Source organism: Triturus cristatus, chromosome 6 (assembly GCF_964204655.1).
Source record: "Triturus cristatus chromosome 6, aTriCri1.1, whole genome shotgun sequence".
In the NCBI taxonomy this organism is placed as follows: Eukaryota; Metazoa; Chordata; class Amphibia; order Caudata; family Salamandridae; genus Triturus; species Triturus cristatus.
Window position 1 is genome coordinate 1636893962 of NC_140589.1, and position 19721 is coordinate 1636913682.

Sequence of the window (19721 nt, forward strand, 5' to 3'; positions counted from 1 at the left end):
GACCAAGGTGATTTGCTTCGTGTGTGAGGCAGGCTTTTCTGCTGTGCATTCTGACATTGAGAGGCAGCTAGTGGAGGTCTATCAAAACTGGTGTAATGCTCTCTGATACATTTTGCTCCTTCGACCAGGTGTGCAGCAGAGTGTAAGATGGCCCTAAGAAGTGCTACAGACATTACGGGTAGCCCAGATAGTATGACGCTGCCACTGTCAAGGTGAGGCAGAACAAGAGATTGTCCTTAAGTCTTAAAGTCTGCTAGAGGGATTGTGGGCTTGAGCTTCCCCAGGAGATAGATTTGGAAGAGTGCATTGTTGGCCAGCTTAGATATGTGGTTGCATAATTAATTTGTGCACTGTGGTAATAGCTAGGGATTTTGCTGAAGGCACCAATTTAGGGGAGATACCTATTGGGAGAGTATATATGTCTGGGACTGAACCAGGGGAGGGGGTTCTCTTGAGTATAGGAGTGGGAACACATTTTGCATTTACTGTTGTGAGCCGGTCCTGCAACCTGAATTATCCGGGCTCAAGTGTTCCAACCCTGGAAAGAAGTAGGAAGATTGATATGTGCTTACTTGTAAGTTGTAATCCATGGAGATTGCCTGGCAAACCAACATTCTCAGTGTGGCAGTGAAAGCCGTATGTCTGCTCTAAAGCAGCAAAACTAGTCTTTCATAAAAGAAGCCTTACAACTCAGGTAGACCTGCTACTTGGGGAACGCAAGCCCGGAGAGAATGACCCGCGCTTAGCAGGATGATATCCTTGTTAAGCTGAAATTCAGAAAGAGCCAGTGGTAGAAAAACAGAAGGAAGTAGTCTCAAACTTTCTGGGATACTTCAAGCATGGGTCGTTTTATAAGAGCTCCCCCTCTGAGTCACTGCAGCTTGGAAAATCATATTTGTTACTGTCAAGTACCTGCAGATAATGCTTGATAATGCTCAAGGTGTCGCCCAACAATGGCATGTACAAGAAAAGACCATATTCTACCATGGGAAGCTTCATTTTAGATGAAGAGGACACATGATTTTTCTCAGAATATTCAAATCTTGGAAATTGTGTTGCTCTTTTAAAATATGTCGGTGTGCACAACTCCTTAAACTGTGTGCAGAAATCTTAAAAATGAGAAGAATATATAATTAATCAGTCACCTAATTTGGTAAGGATAAAATCCACCAAGCAGTGAAAATGCAAAATAGTTGAAATCATTCAGCTATGTAGTGTTTTCAAAACTCCGAAGACAGTCCTAAACCTGTAATTTACACACATTTTCATTGTGACTAGACTTCTAACATAGTCACACAATGATCATTAGGTAATTACATATTGATATACAAATCATTCTGTTGACCTTTTAGTTTGTAGGTCGAGCCTAGGCAGCGCATGCGCTGTCTATTTGAGACATGCTGTATTCACTCTGTGGGCTTTCAGCCTGCCCTTTGCCTTTTTATTCGTTCTTTTGATTACCATTCAAAAATGTTTGCTAGTGGTTAATCCTTCCTCTTTGTCCCTCCTTTTCGTGTTTGGTTTCCTCCCACAGAGCAGTGCCCAATTACTGTTAACATTACGTTTCTGTGTTTGTGTTCATTTGGGAGACTATTTTTTCTTTGATTCCTGCTCGTATCACTGTTTACCCGTCTTTGGTGGTTCAGCTTCGGTGCCCATCCCTTTATCTCTCGGTCTTGTTCAAATACCGAGATGAAATGTCAGATGCTGTTTTCGAAATTGCCTCTTTCATTTTCTCTGACGTTATAGTGCCAGTATTTCCTCCAAACCCATCTCACGTTACTGTTTATTGCTTTAGCGGGCCTCGGTCACTGTACTTTCAGAATCCCAACCTTGCAACACAGTTATGGGCATGGCTTGGGCAACTCCCGTCGCATTTTCTCTGACGCTTGTTTATATAATGTGAACTCAAGCAACCCTAAGGTGTTGGAGCACTTTACATGAGCGCTAGTTACATTACACAATGTCGGATACATTTTTGGGGCGTTTTTATAGAGTGCGAACTTGACTGACCCAAAGCACCAGCTACATTACACAAGGTCAGGTTAATTGTTTTGGTTTTGAAGTGCACGGAGATTAAGTGCTGCCGCCCCTGTTCATTCATAATGTGCCCTCTACCTGAGAATTAGGGGCAGCATTTGTCCCTCTCACCTCCTCCAATGTCGCTGCATGCCCACCCCACTGCCTTTTCCTGTTGTCCTCCTCCAATCAGAGCTCTAATTTCGAAGCACATTCATGGCTGCTTCCCAAGGACTGTGAGGCATTTTTTATTATATAGTGTGAACTCGAGCAACCCGAAGGTGTTGGAGAGCTTTACATGAGTGCTAGTTACATTACACAAGGACAGATGAATTGTTTTGGGCATTTTTATGGAGTGCAAACTTGACTGACCCGCAGGTTTTGGAGTGCTTTACAAAATCTCCAGTTACATTACACAAGTTAGGTTAATTTTTTTGTTTTTAAGGTGCGCGAAAATTAAGGGATGCCGACACTGTGTCTGTTTGTTCATTATTTCCCCTCTGGCTAACAAATGGAGTATTTTGTTGTTGTTGCTATATCCAGTACTCCTATACCCTGGGGGCTGGGGCAGAGGGCACGGAGGCTTGCTAGTAAATGGATGGTGCGAGCAGTGTTTTGAATGGAATCTCTGTAGAAGTGCACCTGAGGAATACAGGCCTGGGGGAGGAGGTATGTGACTTCCCTGCCATCGGAAAGTACTTCACTGCTTTTTTCATAGGCTGTTCAATACTCTAGTGATTCAGTCACACAGATTGTTATAGTGCTGTTGACTTACATCAAGACATTTGTCTTTTTGTCTGTGCATTAAAAAGCCTTGGAATGTGTCCAAAAATGTTTCTTGAAGCAAGCATGTATGCCTGACTCACACTGCATGACCGAGTGTGTAGTGATTGTATAGCTGTTCAAACATGGCAGCACAGCACCCAGGATAATGTGCTGCATGGCTAAACACTTATAAGGTTCCAAAGGCGAGAAGTATTGGCTATGCTAATGCTTGTTCTATCAGTGGCACGGAAGATGAATGTTGGCCAGGGCGAGGCTCTGAGGGTGTACCTCTAAGGCAGGGGGAGGACCTTAGCAGGGCTGGTGTATTCCTGGAAAGAGTTCTACCTCTGACCTAATCTGAGATGGATCAAAATAGGGTGCAAGTTCATGAACCCCTCCCCAGGTTCAGCACTACCGAGCTAGGGGGGCAGGATGGGTTAAGTGTCATTGCATTTCTCTCATTAGTTTGCTGTAAAACTTGAATGTGCCATTACTGAAGAGTAAATGTTCTACAGTGTACCACTGCATGTTATATCATTGCACCCTTTGGCGAGTTCTGTGGGTCAGTGTTTCTGTAGGCGCCGGAACCTAAAATCCATATGTTTAGCCATCCTCATCCGTTTATGTGGGCCCAACCCCTTCTTCCAATGTACAGATATTCAGAAGCACTTTATTGCTCTCAATCTTGATCACCATTTATACAATATCTGACTTCAAATAAGAAACTAATCTCTTATATTAATTGGAAATTGTTCTGCTCTCTGTCACCAGTTCCTGGGTTGGTCCGCACTATGTAAAAAGGATAATAAATTGGACATCATTTAAAAAAAAAAAATCTTTAGAGACCTGACAGCGCACTCATCCCTTGATTACTATCACTGGAATCTAATTAGACGACGGGTTAACAAACCTTAATCAAAAATGCATATTGCTGTTAAATCTTTTCCTCCTTTATATTGGTTCTTTCAAAGCGCCTAGACTGAACATTTGGGAATAATCTGCTTTGGCTCTAGTCATTTGAAGCACTTTACTCTGGAAACACTTACTGTTTATGGAACCCATTTCCAATTGTTACCACTTGGGGCCTAATTCTTTCATGGTTCATGTTGTTCCTGCCCAATGTGGCCCGAACCAGGAATCCGAGAAAATCAGTGTCATAATCAACACAGTCCACTCAATGGGTCCTTTAGTGCTGTGCTCTGTGATTGCAACCTGTGATCTAGGAATCGGTTTTCTCTATGACACTGAGTATCTTTCCTCCGAAGGAAACTACTGGAACAAGTGCATCCAGATGGTTTTCAATGTTCCAAACAATTCAGTAAATTGGGATAAGATTCTATGGATTCAGTGGCCAGGCCATACGAGCTGCAGTGAGTTGACATGTGTGGCGGTAATTTCTCCATATGTGCAAAACAAACTTAGTTGAATTCCTGTATCTTTTTTAAACAAGGTGACTTGTGCCCTAGAAAGGTTCTACCAACCTATGGATCTTCTGCTTCATCAGACCCTTTCTTTGTAGCACAACAATTCAGCAGGAACAACAGTAGCAGTTTGTATATAGGTACCTGTCAGGTTCAGCCCCCAGAATAAAGACCTAAAGACATGAGAGACTTAGAAAGCATACCCGAAACCCCTTTCACGCCCCTCTATAAAAAAGGAGGCGGATGAAATGGATGTCTTCCAAACTGTGGAGTGCTAACCTCTAACCTTTGTGTGCACTAGTTGATGAAGAGGGGGTGCAGCCCTCCATTCGTTATCCTTTCCTTTATTCTCCCAGAGGCTCATCCTTGGAAGGTTTTTATTCAAGGAACTCCACGTTTATTAATTAGCTCTGGCAGAATAGTTGACCAAAAAACGTCCTTTTTACACGCCCAAAAGAGACTAATGTTCAAATTTAGATTCTGGCTTTTGAACAAGATTCGAACAAATAAGACATGGAAGATGATGACTTTTACTGAAGTTATGCAAACCATTTAAGGGTAAGATTGGACTTTGGTCAATTGTCTACATACATATGTTTACATTTAACTCCATGCTCCCCGCATAAGAAGCACCCCAATCTGTGGAGGTGAGGACGCTTTCAACACTCATTTCTTTAATGTGAGCTGTCATCGCAACCACGCATGACCCAATAAAAGACATCTTCGGATGGTATCCGGCTTGGACCATTGGCTGCACGTCACTGTGTCCTTCGTGCAGGCATCCATGAGTCTGAATTTCTCAATGCACATTGAAATGTTTTTCATCCTGTCCATGTAGCGCGGGGTTTATCATGGCAGCAAAGTGCGTGCAGGGCACCAGATTTCTTTACAAAACAACAGGCAGTGAATGTCAGACAGACGCTCATGCGTCAGTAGGTAGAGAACAGCACTCCTGTGGTTTTTTGCACGAGTATACTGTGCACCCGTTCGGTGTGATGGAAACTTGCACTGCTTTTCAGTGATGTAGCTGCTCTGTGTGTGATGGACCTTGCTCTGCTTTGCTGCACTGTACCTGTTCTGTGTGTAATGGAAGCTTGCACTCCTTTGCCGCGCTGTACCTGCTCTTTGCATGATCGAAGACCACACTGCTTTGCTGTACCTGTTCTGTGTGTGATGGAAGCTTGCACTGCTTTACCATGCTGTGCCTGTTCTGTGTATGATGGACGCTTGCACTGCTTTGCTGCGCTGTACCTGTTCTGTGTATTATTGATCTTGCACTGCTTTGCTGCGCTGTACCTGATCTGTGTGTGATGGAAGCTTGTACTGCTTTGCCATGCTGTACCTGTTCTGTGTGTAATGGAAGCTTGCACTCCTTTGCCGCGCTGTACCTGCTCTTTGCATGATCGAAGACGGCACTGCTTTGCTGTACCTGTTCTGTGTGTGATGGAAGCTTGCACTGCTTTACCATGCTGTGCCTGTTCTGTGTATGATGGACGCTTGCACTGCTTTGCTGCGCTGTACCTGTTCTGTGTATTATTGAAGCTTGCACTGCTTTGCTGCGCTGTACCTGATCTGTGTGTGATGGAAGCTTGCACTGCTTTGTCACGCTGTACCTGTTCTGTGTGTGGTAGAGCTTGCACTGTTTTCCCGCGCTGTGCCTGTTCTTTGTGTGATGGAAGTTTGCACTGCTTTGCTGCACTGTACCTGTTGTGTGTGTGATGGACGCTTGCAATGCTTTGCCACGCTGTACCTGTTCTGTGTGTGGTAGAGCTTGCACTGCTTTCCCGCGCTGTGCCTGTTCTTTGTGTGATGGAAGCTTGCACTGCTTTGCCGCGCTGTACCTGTTCTGTGTGTGACGGAAGCTTGCACTGCTTTTCCTCGCTGTACCTGTTCAGTGTGTGATGGAAGCTTGCACTGCTTTGCCCTGCTGTGCCTGTTCCGTGTGTGATGGAAGCTTGCACTGCTTTTCCGCCCTATACCTGTTCTGTGTGTGATGGAAGATGGCACTACTTTGCAGCGCTGTACCTGATTCTTGTGTGATGGAAGCTTGCCCTGCTTTGCCTCGCTGTACCTGCTCTGTGTGTGATGGAAGCTTGCTCTGCTTTGCCGCGTTGTACCTGTTCTGTGTGTGATAGAAAGATGCACTGCTTTGCCCCGCTGTACCTGTTCTTTGCTTGATGGAAGCTTGCACTGCTTTGCTCCGCTGTACCCGTTCTGTGCGTGATGGAAGCGTGCACTGCTTTGCTGCGCTGTACCTATTCTTTGTGTGATGGAAACTTGCACTGCTTTGCCGTGCTGTACTTGTTCTGTGTGTGATGGAAGCTTGCACTGCTTTGCCGCTCTGTACCTGTTCTGTGTGTGATAAAAGGTGGCCCTGCTTTGCCGTGCTGTACCTGATCTGTGTGTGATGGAAGCTTGCACTGCTTTGCCGTGCTGTACCTGTTCTGGATATGGGAGAAGATTGCTCTGCTGCTGCCTCCTCTGCTGGACAGGACCCGTGTGTAGGGGCGTAGGTGTCAATAGTTCAGCAGGTGCAGTGGACCTGGGCTCCAAAGCTCCTCAGTTCTATCTTTTTTATCCTTACAAACTGCGGTGGGGGGTTGAGGGGCACATTTTTCATGCTTGCATTGTGATCCATGCAGCCTTTGATTAGGTGAAAGTTGAGAAAATACTTACAGTAGCCAAACCTGTTGGCTTTGCCAGTGTTTGTTGCTAGTGCATCTGGATGCTGGGTGAACCCCACTGCTGAGGTTGTTTGTTAATTAGGCCCACAGCGGCAATCTTTTTTGAAAAGCGTCCTGTAGTGAAACAGCACATCTGGTGTTTGTTTCTATCAGAGAATTTACAAACTTTATTGTAGTTAGTCGCTAAAGTGTTGACAATTTACATAACGTGAAAACAATATAGTGTATTCTTTTAATACAAATGACAATATGTAATTTTTTTTAAAGAAAATATTTTGTGTGTTCTAAACAGGTTCGCATCGATGCTCTGGGCCTGCTGTGTGAGTCTCACCGCAGCACAGAAGTTGTGTCCACGGAAGAGATGCAGTTGGTCCACTTCTTCATCCGGTACAACCTGAGCAGCCAGGCCCCCTCTGTGCGCCAGCAGATCTGTTGTCTGATGAAAAAGGTATCAGGAGCTTTGATGGGCTTGGCTTTAGTGCTGCAGGTTTACAAGCACTCTTCCAGTGCTGCAGTTTTTAAAGTTGAATCCTTTGTTATGTGTAAACAGTGCTGTTTGTTTTTGTGTTTAATGTGCTGCCTGCATGCATTTGTAGAAGAAGTAACTCCCCCTCTGTGGAGCCAAGGGTACTGACAATCCCTTACATTTTACTGTTCCTTTTCATATTAAATTATTCTATATAATTCTTTATATTGCATGAATTTTCCTCAGAGTAAGTAGGCAAACAGCAAATATGAAAAATGAGAAACTAATGGCTGGGCCAAAAGTGGTTGTCTTTAAATAAGAGGTGTCCAGCATTGTTCCTGGAGGCCAAACCAGATTTTCAGAATACCAACAAAAGATAAATGTATGTTCTAGGCATATGAGCTGCAGATTACACACTGTGCATAGATCGCCATCTGGTGTTGGGCCCGGATGTTTGCAGTTGTTTTTCCTCTTGGAAAGTCTTTGGAAGTCACGAGGTATGTGACTCCTCCTTTGGATCGTATTGCACATGGGCTTCGGCTCCATCCTCAGATTGTTTTTTTCCGCCATCGGGCTCGAATGTGATCTTCGCGCTCCGGTTCCGAACCGTTGTCAGTTCTTCTGATCGGCGTGCAATCCTTCCCTTTCTGCGGTATTGTTTCGATCGCGATCTCCACACTCAACGCGACTCTCATTGTTCGAAGTCTTCGATTCCGGTCGTCGGCGAAGGCCTTCGGGCCTACCTGAGCTCTGGTCCTGGCTCATGGAAAGGACTCCATTTAAGAAGTGTCCTCGATGTAGGTCAAAGTTTCCCCACACCGATCTCCATGAGGTGTGCAACCTCTGCCTCTCCCCAGAACACGAGGCACGAGATTGTCCGGCTTGCAAATCCTTCCGGTCGAAAAAGACCATTCGGGACCGAAGGGCGAGGAGAACCATGGCACACTCCTCGACGGCAATCCCCGACGCCATCTTCGGGCCTCTGAAGCCGACGACTCAGATGTCGAGGACATCACTCCAGCACAGAGGGGCATGAGTACTAACATCGATCCCCACCACCCACCCTCGACGGCATCAAAAAGGCTTCGGTCACGCCTTCGCCCTCGGGCCTAGGCACGACCAAAGACACTGCTTCACATACCTCGCTTTCGGGCCCGGTCAAGAAGCCCATCAAGCCTTCTGGCAGCTCGAGCTCGAGCCAGCCTGCTGTCGGTGCCGAGAAACACTCCTCCGCACCGGCACCGAAAAATAAGATGGCCTCCTCTTCCTCCTCTGCGCCGAGCTCCACACCGAAGCACTCTGCGCCGAAGACAAGCACTAGCTCCTCGGTACCGACACCATCCCCGGAACTGAGCAAAAAATCCAAAGCCCTCGACACCCACACCTCGAAGCCAAAAGTAATCTTGGAACCGAGGAAACAACCAGACATTTCTAAGCCACACAGTTCAAAACAACGAACCGATGCCGACTCCAAGACTAAAAAACCTACGGCTCCAACACCTTCGGCGCCGACGGATCAGCCCCTCACAGAGGAACTATTTCGGCCCGATCCACTACAAAAACACTTGTCAAAGACCCTAAAACTGGAGATTTGATGCTCAGCATCAAATAGAGACCGCTGGACAAGCCTGCTCCACCTCCAAAGAGAAGAGACTTTGCTACCTCCCCTTAGAGACTTCCCTCACCCCCTCCTCCACCTCATCATTCCCCCCACACCCTCTCCGGAGGAGGATGATGACGATGTCTACGACCACACAGGGGACCCCACTCCTACAGGCTCCCCTTACCCATGGGACGACTACAACATCCCAGACGTCCCTAACGTCCCGCAGGACGACCTTTACCCTTCAAGACCGTCCCCCCCGGAGGACACAATGGGGTTTAACGAACTGCTCCATAGGGCTGCACACTACCACGAGGTTGATCTCCATACAGACCCCGTGGAGGAGGACTTCCTCCTAGATACCTTTGACACTACACACAGGGCCACTTCCGTTCTGCCCATGCTTAAAGTGGTCATCAAACACGCGCCGAGGTGTAGGCTTCCATCCTCAACCACCCCTTTGACCAGGAACATCTGTTTGGCCCAAACATTGACGGTGCCCTTGAAATAATGAAAAAGGACACCGATACGGCAAAGTCTATGGAAGCCTTACAGTCGCACCCTCCCAGGCGCTCCTTTCGCCGCTCTTCCTTTCGAAGCACCTCCAGAGGCTACTCCTCAGACAGCGCCTCCACTTCCTATAAAGCCCTACACAATCCACCTTCACTAGGGGTTACCAGAGAGGCGGCTACAGGGGTAACAACAATAAAGGCGGAGGCAAAACTAACACCTCCCGCCCTGCCTCCACCCCTGCCCAATTACTTCCCTCCACACTCCCCAGACCATCCCACTCCAGTCGGGGACAGGCTCCACAATTTCCTTCCTGTCTGGACTACTATCACCTCAGACAAATGGGTAACACAGATAATTTGGTCAGGCTACTGCCTCGAACTAACATCTACCCCCCAAACATTCCACCCAAACAACGCCCAATGTCACAGGAACATTTGTCACTTCTAAAGCAGGAGGTAATCTCCCTCCTACAAAAGAGTGCCATAGAACTAGTTCCTGCCCACCAACAAAATATGGGAGTTTACTCCCTATATTTTCTCATACCAAAAAGGGACGACACTCTAAAACCCATCCTGGACCTCAGACCCCTAAATCACTATATACACTCGGACCATTTCCACATGGTCACACTCCAGGAGGTACTTCCCCTGCTCTCCCAATACGACTTCTCTGCCACCCTAGACCTCAAGGACGCCTATTTCCACATTCCCGTTCACAAAGCTCACAGAAAGTTTCTCAGGTTTGTAGTGGACGGTCAACACTATCAATTCAAAGTGCTCCCATTCGGAGTCACCACAGCACCGCGAGTATTTACCAAGTGCCTAGCGGTAGTGGCAGCACACCTGCGAAGACAACACATCCATGTCTTCCCATACCTAGACAACTGGCTAATAAAAGCCAGCTCATACAATCAGCGTGTACAACACACTCACGCCACTATCCAGCTCCTTCACAAATTGGGCTTCACAGTTAACCACACAAAGTCCCATCTGCAACCGTCCCACGTAAAACAATACCTCGGTGCCACCATAGACACCTCAAAAGCGCTAGCCTACCCCAGTCCTGCCAGGATAGCAAGCATTCAGGCTCTACGCGCCAAATTTCAACCAGAACACTCTCTTCCAGCTCGAGTGTTCATGCAACTAATAGGAATGATGGCCTCTTGCATAGTCATAGTACCTCACGCAAGACTCCAGATGTGTCCTCTCCAAGAGTGCTTAGCACGCCAATGGAACCAGGCCCAGGGTCAATTGACAGATCTGGTGTTGGTAGATGGTCGTGTCCATCGCTCTCTGCAGTGGTGTGGACCACCAAAAACCTTTCCAAAGGGCGAACGTTCCTGGAACCGGTTCCTCAGATGGTACTGACAGCGGACGCTCATCCTAGTAGCTCCAACTTGGACCAGACAACCGTGGTACACCACACTCCTGGAACTATCTGTAGTACCGCACCAAAAGTTACACCTCTCTCCACGCCTCTTAACCCAGAACCATGGAGAGATCAGGCACCCGGACCCAGATCAGCTCAACCGTGCGATCTGGCTCCTGGAATCCTAGAATTCGGTTATCTAAATCTTCCCCCAGACTGTATGAACGTCTTTAGAGAAGCTAGACGACCTACCACTAGAGCTTGCTACGTAGCCAAGTGGAAACGTTTTGTGGTCTATTGTCACAAAAATAACTTCAATCCCCTAGATGTGTCCATTCAACACATCATAGGCTATTTACTACACCTACAAAGATGCAATCTAGCTTACACGTCTATTAGACTGCACCTTGCAGCCATAGCAGCTTATCTACAAAACAGGCAACATCTATCACTCTTTAGAGTACCTGCCATAAAAGCCTTCATGGAAGGCCTCAAAAGAATAATTCCCCCCAGAGTGCCACCCTCACCTGTGTGGAACCTAAACATCGTTCTCACAAGACTAATGGGGCCTCCCTTTGAACCTCTGCACAAATGTGAACTTCAATTCCTAACATGGAAAACTGCTTTTCTTGTAGCCATCACTTCCCTCAGAAGACTCAGTGAGATACAAGCACTCACCATTCAAGAACCCTTTCTGCAAATGCACCATAACAAGGTTGTTCTCCGCACTAATCCAAAATTCCTCCCTAAAGTCATTTCTCCCTTTCACCTAAACCAATCTGTGGAACTACCTGTATTCTTCTCGCAGCCACAGACCATTGCAGAAAGAGCTCTCCACACATTAGATGTCAAACGAGCTTTACTCTACTACATCGAGAGAACACAACCCTTTCGTAAGACCAAACAACTGTTCGTGTCTTTCTCACCACCACACAAAGGCAACCCCATCTCCAAATCTGGGATAGCTAGGTGGATTGTTAAATGCATACAGATTTGCAACCACAAAGCAAAACGAACGCTATCTGCTCCCCCTAAAGCCCACTCTACACGTAAGATAGGGGCTTCTATGGCATTTTTAGGGAACATCCCCTTAGATGATATCTGCAAAGCAGCTACATGGTCTACACCGCACACTTTCACTAAACACTATTGTGTAGATGTGCAAACTAAGCAACAAGCTAGTGTGGGCCAGGCTGTACTCAAAACATTGTTTCAAACCACTGCAACAGATGCTGGTGGTCGCGTCTAGGAGCGAGTACTGCTATATAATCTATGCACAGTGTGTAATCTGCAGCTCATATGCCTCAAACGGCAAATGCTACTTATCAGTATGCATCTGTTCTTGGCATGTAGAGCTGCAGATCTACACACGCCCACCCGCCTCCCCGGCTACCTTTATCTGTTCCAGTTTATCTTATTTAGATACAGCACACATGGGCATCTTCACTGCTTATTACTACGCTTCATCATTTCCCTGCTGGCGAAAAACAATCTGGGGATGGAGCCGAAGCCCATGCGCAATACGATCCAAAGGAGGAGTCACATACCTTGTGACTTCCAAAGACTTTCCAAGAGGAAAAACAACTGCAAACATCCGGGCCCAACACCAGATGGCGATCTATGCACAGTGTGTAGATCTGCAGCTCTACATGCCAAGAACAGATGCATACTGGTAAGTAGCATTTGCCATATAAAAACAATCAGTGGCGGCTGGTGACATTTGAAAGTGGTGTGGCATAAAATTATTGCCATACTGCACTGCAGCGAGCGAGCATAGCGAGCAAGCCTGATTAACCTACAGGGGGTTCCGGGCTGTTCTCCCCCCCGAGAAAATTTTGAATAAAGAGTGGGCATTTTCAAGCAAATTTGCGGAAGCAGGAAGGTCTGCCTGACAACTACAGTCGCGGCCAGTGTGACGTGCAGGTGGGGGGGGGGTGTCGGTAAGAGGGGAAGAAGGGTCACAAGGGGGGGAGCCGGATGGTAACTATAATTTTAAAAAAGGTACCTTCCCCCGGGGGTCACGCGCTGCCGCTGCTCCTGGCCGGTCTCCGTTTTCCGCAGGCAGCCTCCCTCCCCTAAGCCAATCACAACACTGCAATGGCAACATTGTGATTGGTGCGGACGGCGCCCAGCCAGATGCCTGTAGGGAGGGGTCCATTTTCTCTATGTAGGCTGCATGCAGTCTACATAGAGAAAAAGGGAGAGTGCGCATGACTGATTTGGTCGGTCCCAGAGGGCCGACCAAACAGTCAAGGCCCACAACAATGGGCTAGTCACGCCTACCCTGCTTTACAGCAGACCCGCCCGCCCACCCGCCCGCCCACAACCAGGCACTTTGCTTTCTCGCAGTGCAAGAAGCAGAAACTTAAAATGGTAGTTTTACCATTTTATGTTTCTGCTTCTCGCACTGTGAGAAAGCAGTGGGGCGATGCCCCTCCACCCTAACGGAGGAGCCACCCCTGAAAACAAATCTAAAATGAACATCAGTGGAAAGTCGGTGTTTACTGTGGGCACTTTCCACTGAATGGTTTTAATGCAGAGATGTAAATGGTGAGGCATCCCTTCAGCCTCACCCTTGCTGTTTAGCTCATCATACCTTTCAGGATTTGTCCTACACCCCCTCACTTTGAATGGCAGTAGGTGATTTTTGCTCTTAGGGATTTCTTTAGTAGTTCTGTCACCCTAATACAAACCCTGACCCAATCCTCTCCCTAATGCCTTCCTCAAGAAGACAAAACAAGCATTGGCATAGCCAATAGGTCTCGCCTTTGGGACCTTATACGTGTTTAGCTATGCAACTGTTGATGTTGTTGCACCAAGGATATTGTGCTGGTTAACTAAACACTTATAAGATACCAAAGACGAGACCTATTGGCTATGCCAATGCTTGTTGGGTATTGGCGCAACACCACCTGTGAATTTGAGAAAAGTAGTTCATCTCCCCATGCATGAAAAAGGAAAAACATATGACGTTTGGCAAAAAAAAATCCTATTGCATAAAGAAAGCAATTGCGTCCATGTCTTATTGAAAATACATTTGCAAGCAGATAACATTGGTTGTCGTAATAAACATCCATTTCAAAGGAGAAGAGGGCTTCTTTGAGTTAGCTTCAAATGACAAGAGGTTCAACAAGTAGAGGAGAACAGGGAAGAAGAAAAAATAAAAATAGTTGCTCAATCACAGTGTGATCAGCGGAGGGACATAAAAATCAAGCTGAAGCAGCAGTACTTGGTCCATGCTTCAGCTGAGAGAAGAGGATGTGAAGCCAGCACGTTCTGACCTATAGAAGGCTGCAAGTAAGAGTGACATGAAGCCAAAGAATGTAAAGCATACAATCTCTCACAAGGAAGAGTGCATGCAATGTTGCAGGTGAGACCTAAGTACCAAAACAAGCAGAACCTTTTTTGGTGGTATGGGGGATAGGGGTTGTTTTGATGCCTCCTATCTCATTACTGCTTCTACAGAGGTACATAGGGAATCGAGGATGAGGACTGTAATGTAAGTAATGGTGATAAAGATAAGAAAAACAATTTGGTGTAATTGTTCCTTGTTAATGGATGAGTATTGGGTATGGGTGTATTATTTTCACATAGCTGTTTATGCCCATATTTAAATGACATGAATGATCCATGCACTTTTAACATTAATATATATTCTTGCTTTTTGATGGCAGACTAGTATTAGGATTCTTCTGTGATCGGAGGTAAATCTTCTCTGCAAGCCTCATTTATGGTTTGCAAAATTAATCCATGTCAGAGTTTGCTAGTTCCTGCCCTTTTCATCTAAGGGCATTTTGTTGAACTCTGGCACGTGTATCTTAGTAGAAGTTTAAACGCTTCTCAGTTAGATGCTTGTATTATGGCCATTCTTGCCATAGTTTTTTGTTATTTGAAGTTTTTGACTTGCAAACTGGCTTTCTCTTTTATAGTGTAATTGTCTTTCGTAAGACATTCATATCCTAAGGGCTATAAGTACAAAATTACACGCGAAACAAGCCTAAATAACAGTAGTTAAGGAAGAAAAATAGCTCATTCACAACGCAAGCATAAGAAACGTGGAGGGAATCAAGAATTCACAAATACAAATAAATTCTGTTTAAGTAGTGGCTACTATGTAATGCATGGGATCGGGACATGAAGGAGAGAAGTTTGAACAACGAAGAACTCTTAAAATACAAGGTAATCGTACATTTACATTTAAAGTCCTTCCATCAACCGAGTGTAGTCGAAGATATTTGGAAAACACTGGCTAAGGAGAGTTTTGATGACCCTAATTGGAAAGCCGACTGTCATAGGCCACCCTCTGCCATAACCGAGAGGGTTTCTTTACCCAATCAATTATTCTGTCCCCATGGTGACAACTGCAATGCTTAATTTGTGTTGAAAAAAATACATAAGCACGTCGAACAGAAGTTGGATCTTTTTATTGCGTGTGTTGGAAAAATGTAATGTTACGCAGCCGTGTGTGCAGTTTAGTTTTGGAACAGGAACACTGGCTGTAATGAACACTATAATGACTTAGTGTGGCTATCCAAAAAGAAATAATCAATTGTGAGTGTTTTAACAATGAAACTTTGAACGGGTTTGATATAAATAAGGCGGAGGGAGATTCATAAAGTCCTGCAATAAAATCGTGCAGAATGGGAAATGTGTCCTACAGAGCTATGAACTCTAATTCGTAATTAGGGGTGTGCAGACTGGTGTATGCGCTTTGGTAAAATATACATCAGGCAAAAAGGGACTTTGTGGTCTTCGTTGTTGTAATTGGAGTTGTAGAGGCCTCGCTGGCGCAAGCGCCGTTTTAAAAGTCAGCGAGTATCGTGACCTCTCTAGATGAGCCCAATAACATGAGTCTCGTTTGGTTATTTGCAGACGATGTCCAGGGCAGCCAGATCTAGAGAGTAGCGGAAACATGCGGTTTGCATTTATTTTTGTTTCTGTAGCCTGTGCAACGGGACAAGCTCTCGCAATTCTAAACAAGCCCGGGAGTTGTGTGCGAGTGGTGTGCGTGAAAGTGATCGCGTGCTGCCGCCAGCGCACGCTAAGCAGTAATAGGGAATTAAAAAAACAGGCACGAAAGTGAAAGCTCATTGAGGCACGCAAGGCTTAATGAGCCTTGACAGAAACCCACATGGCGGCTGCGCACGTGCACGCTCGCGTGAACGCAAGCGCTAGGCCACCAAAAGCCTGTGGCAGCACTTTGAAAACCCACACACAAAATTTCTCGCAGAGCAGCGCATGCGCTGGCTCAGCAAACCTAAAAAAGGGGGTGTTTGATTTATCTGCAGCATCAAAAGCAGGTCTCACAGCCACCACTAACACCCTTCAAGCAATACAACTAGTTAAGGATGCAAGGACTATATGCATAGCTGCTGCTGCCTCTGGTGAACCAGGTTTCTTTATATGAGGGAAGCGTGTGTGTGTGTGTGTGTGTGTGTGTGTGTATATATAAAAACATTTTCGGTTTCCCTTCCCATGAAAGGACTCCTCGGCACTCCGCTGCAAGTTGTAATAGATGTGATTTACTGGCTTTCTGCAGAAATTGTCAACGCGTTTCGATGCTTACAAGCACCTTGGTCACAATGCCGACCATAACCCAATTCATTCTTTTCAACAAAAATGGTTTGTAATAACAGTAGATGGACAAAAGAAGCATTGTTGATTACAGCCGACATTTTGTAGTGGTCCACTATAATATATACTCATTACATTCCTGTTAATGTAATCATTTTTCAATGTGTTTGCGTGCAAATTTGTAACAATAAACAACATTAAATGTATATAGCCACTTTGTTTTGTTTTCATTTGCATTTATATATCCACATGATTGGATTCCGCTCATGTTCTTAACATGGCAGCCATATTTGAACATGTTTGTTTGTTTATAAAATACTTGTCTCTATTTGTATGTATATTAAAATCTTGCCACAACACAGAATCAAAAATGGTTGCCTTTGCCCATGCTTTTCTCCCTTTGTTGTGCACAATCGACGACCCTGTTCCTTCCGTTCCTAGAAAGGGTTTAATGACAGTTTCCAGGAATGGCGTTGAAAATATAGGGCGTACAAGTGTCGCAGATGTATGCGACGTGTTACTTCCCTCTGAGGGTTTTCCTAATTATTTTGTTTGGAACCACAGTCCCCTTCTTTTTCCCTTGAGTTTAAACAAGCTAAGCCAGCATTATTATATTTGCAGTTTTTACAGAATCTTGAAGTATGTTATTATATCACATATTTCTTACCTGGTTTGTATCATGCTAATTTATGATTATTAAAGTGATATGAAATGTCTTTGTTAATGAAATCTGTACTTTTATGATTTGCTTTGTCAAATCGAATAAAGATAATTTGATGATGATAATTGTAAGTACAGACAACAGAGGCATTGCTACCGTTGTTTGCAAGGAGCCTTCTAATCCCTCCTCATTTATTCGGCCCATTTATTGGACATACGCAGTTTTCAGAATTTTGCGTTTTCTCCACTCCGCCACTCATTTGTTTTTTGTCACGTCAGAATACCGTGTTTACCTTTTGATATATTTCAGTTAGCTTTCAGCCCATTTAAAGGCTTGTGACCGTGTACGTGGTTTAAAGTACTCTTATTCTCACAGTGTAATCTGCACTTTTAGCTGTTTTGTAGGATTCAAGAAAGTTCACAAGTGTTGTATAAACTGGAGCAAAGTAAAAACAAGTTGGAGTCTGTCAGTGAACCAGATGCAGCTACCTGGAATCCCTCTGTGGCCTTGCAGCGTTATGAGGTAAGAGAAACAAACTGTCACAAAAAGCGGAAACATTTGGTGACCCTTTAAAATCCTTTAAACACTACGCCTAGCAGCATATTATCTAGAAAACCAATGTTAAACAAATCCTACGTGAACGTAACTACTGGTGTACAAGTTGATCCATATTTTGTACAAGCTCGATGTGACTTATCCATAGTTCCACTTTCTCCCATAAGTGTTTATGGACGCTGTAACTAGGGGGTGAAGTTACAAAGTTTTATTTGCTTCTGCAAACGTTTCTAAACGTCTATAGAAACTTTGCAGCGTGGTGAAGATTGCATAGTTTTTTGCTTTGCCACTTACTTATGGTCTTTTGCAACAATTTGTGTCAGTCATAGTGTTATTCAACTCGGACAAAATAGCACAACATGAAGTAAATACCCCTGAAAACAGTTGTTGTTGCCATTCAGCTTAGAAAAACTCTGGTAAAGGCAAACTTGCTGTGAAATGCTTATAATTCACAACTTGGGTGGGTTCAGTTCTAATGACCAATATCTCTCAACAGGTAACCTCCTCATAAGGCATCATAGGCATTGTGGTGAGGCCACTTTAATATCACTACTGATAACACAGCATTCCTTCTCCATCCACTTCTCTATGATCAGTCCATCTGAAATTGAAAGAGATAGACATTTTGAGGCCTAGAGGATTAAGGCCTCTGGAGAATTGTACCAGGGATCACAGATTAAAGACGTTTGAGATGATGAGTAGAACAGTGCTGTTGTCAAGAGGAGATTTCTTCAGTGATACACAGGGGACCTAAACCCTCAACCCCTGCTGGTGTAATAAAGAGTCTGCAAGTGAAAGTGGAATTAGTTCATTTACATGGCACAGCTGTGCCGCACACCCTGAAGAAGACAGTATGCCAAAGAAAACTATAATTAAATACTTTTTTAAAGAGGACTTCCTCTTTTAGAAGTCAAAGAATCGGTTGTCTTGCCCCAGATGCTTTGAAATAGAAAGTCTTGTTGTGAAATGCACATTAAGGCTGGATTGACGTGAAGATACTTTTGTTTGTTCTTCCACTGGAAGTTGCACCTCCAGATGCAGCGGCGTTTACCAGCTCCGGTCATACACACACACACACATATACACTCACTTAGGCCCATATACATCCATACAATGAGCTAGCAAATATCCGCCGGACATCAATTTTGATTTACCCTTTGAACTTATCTTGGCAACTCTTACCAACCCTGTTCTTTGAGTAAATTTCCTCGTGTCGATAGATCTGATTGTAGATTAGAATAGGTAAGCGAATTACATTAGCTTGATTTTCAAAAGATCACGGACACATAAGAAATTTTAAAAATTAATCTGATCAAATAATTTTGTGAGTCAAGTCAAATACACATAGTCACACCTAATTTCTCCATCAGGGAAGAGAACAAGTTAGCTTAAGATCAATTCACAATTAATTATTCTTGTGATGACAGCACCTGAAGGAGAGAAATAGAGAGCAAATACGAGGACATTACCACACAGAATTATATTTACCTAGGATGGTGTGAGGACCTGGACATCAGGGTGTCAAAAATTCGGGACAGGTTCAGGACGGGTAAGGTGACCTCTTCTAGTGCAACGCCAGTGTCGCACCCCTCTCTGGTACTACTCTCTCCGGCTCGGGCTCGTCCGGACCCCTTCCTAGATGTACCTCCTTGGTTATTCCGCAAATTTTCTCTAGTGTTGGATTCTTCAATCAGCTCTCAGCATGCTCGGGCAGCATCTCAGCATAGCATCTGCATCTCGTGCCATAGAGTATGTCTAACTAACTAACCTACCTCTGTTATACTATTCTTGTGTATGAGCCACCCCCAAATGTTTCAATTCCATGTACACCCCTAATTTTGATTCGGCCAGACAGTGTGGAGAGGACATCACACCATGCCAAGTGTAATATTTTCTTTAGTTTTATTGTCTAATATCCCGCCCCTTAATTTTACTTTCCCCGGCTTTATTCCCACCCGCATTTCAAATGTGGATCAATACATTTAAGATACATTGTTCATATGAGTTCCACTCGCTGGTTCAAGAGTTGAAGTTCCCAGGCGTTTTCAGGGTACATATCCTTAGCAGTGGTTCAATGATGCCATCATAGTTC

At 44.9% G+C, this 19721-nt stretch overlaps 1 protein-coding gene across 6 annotated transcripts in view; it reads left to right on the top strand.

Annotated features, from left to right (window-relative positions):
- The window catches only part of THADA (THADA armadillo repeat containing), a 1526823-nt gene that overhangs the window by 205827 nt on the left and 1301275 nt on the right, over window positions 1-19721 (top strand). For all 6 annotated transcript variants that reach the window (XM_085612787.1, XM_085612792.1, XM_085612789.1 and 3 more), the window contains 2 exons: window positions 7182-7337; window positions 17468-17596. In XM_085612787.1, the coding sequence (XP_085468913.1) occupies window positions 7182-7337; window positions 17468-17596 (285 nt within the window). The remainder of the gene's footprint in view (window positions 1-7181; window positions 7338-17467; window positions 17597-19721) is intronic.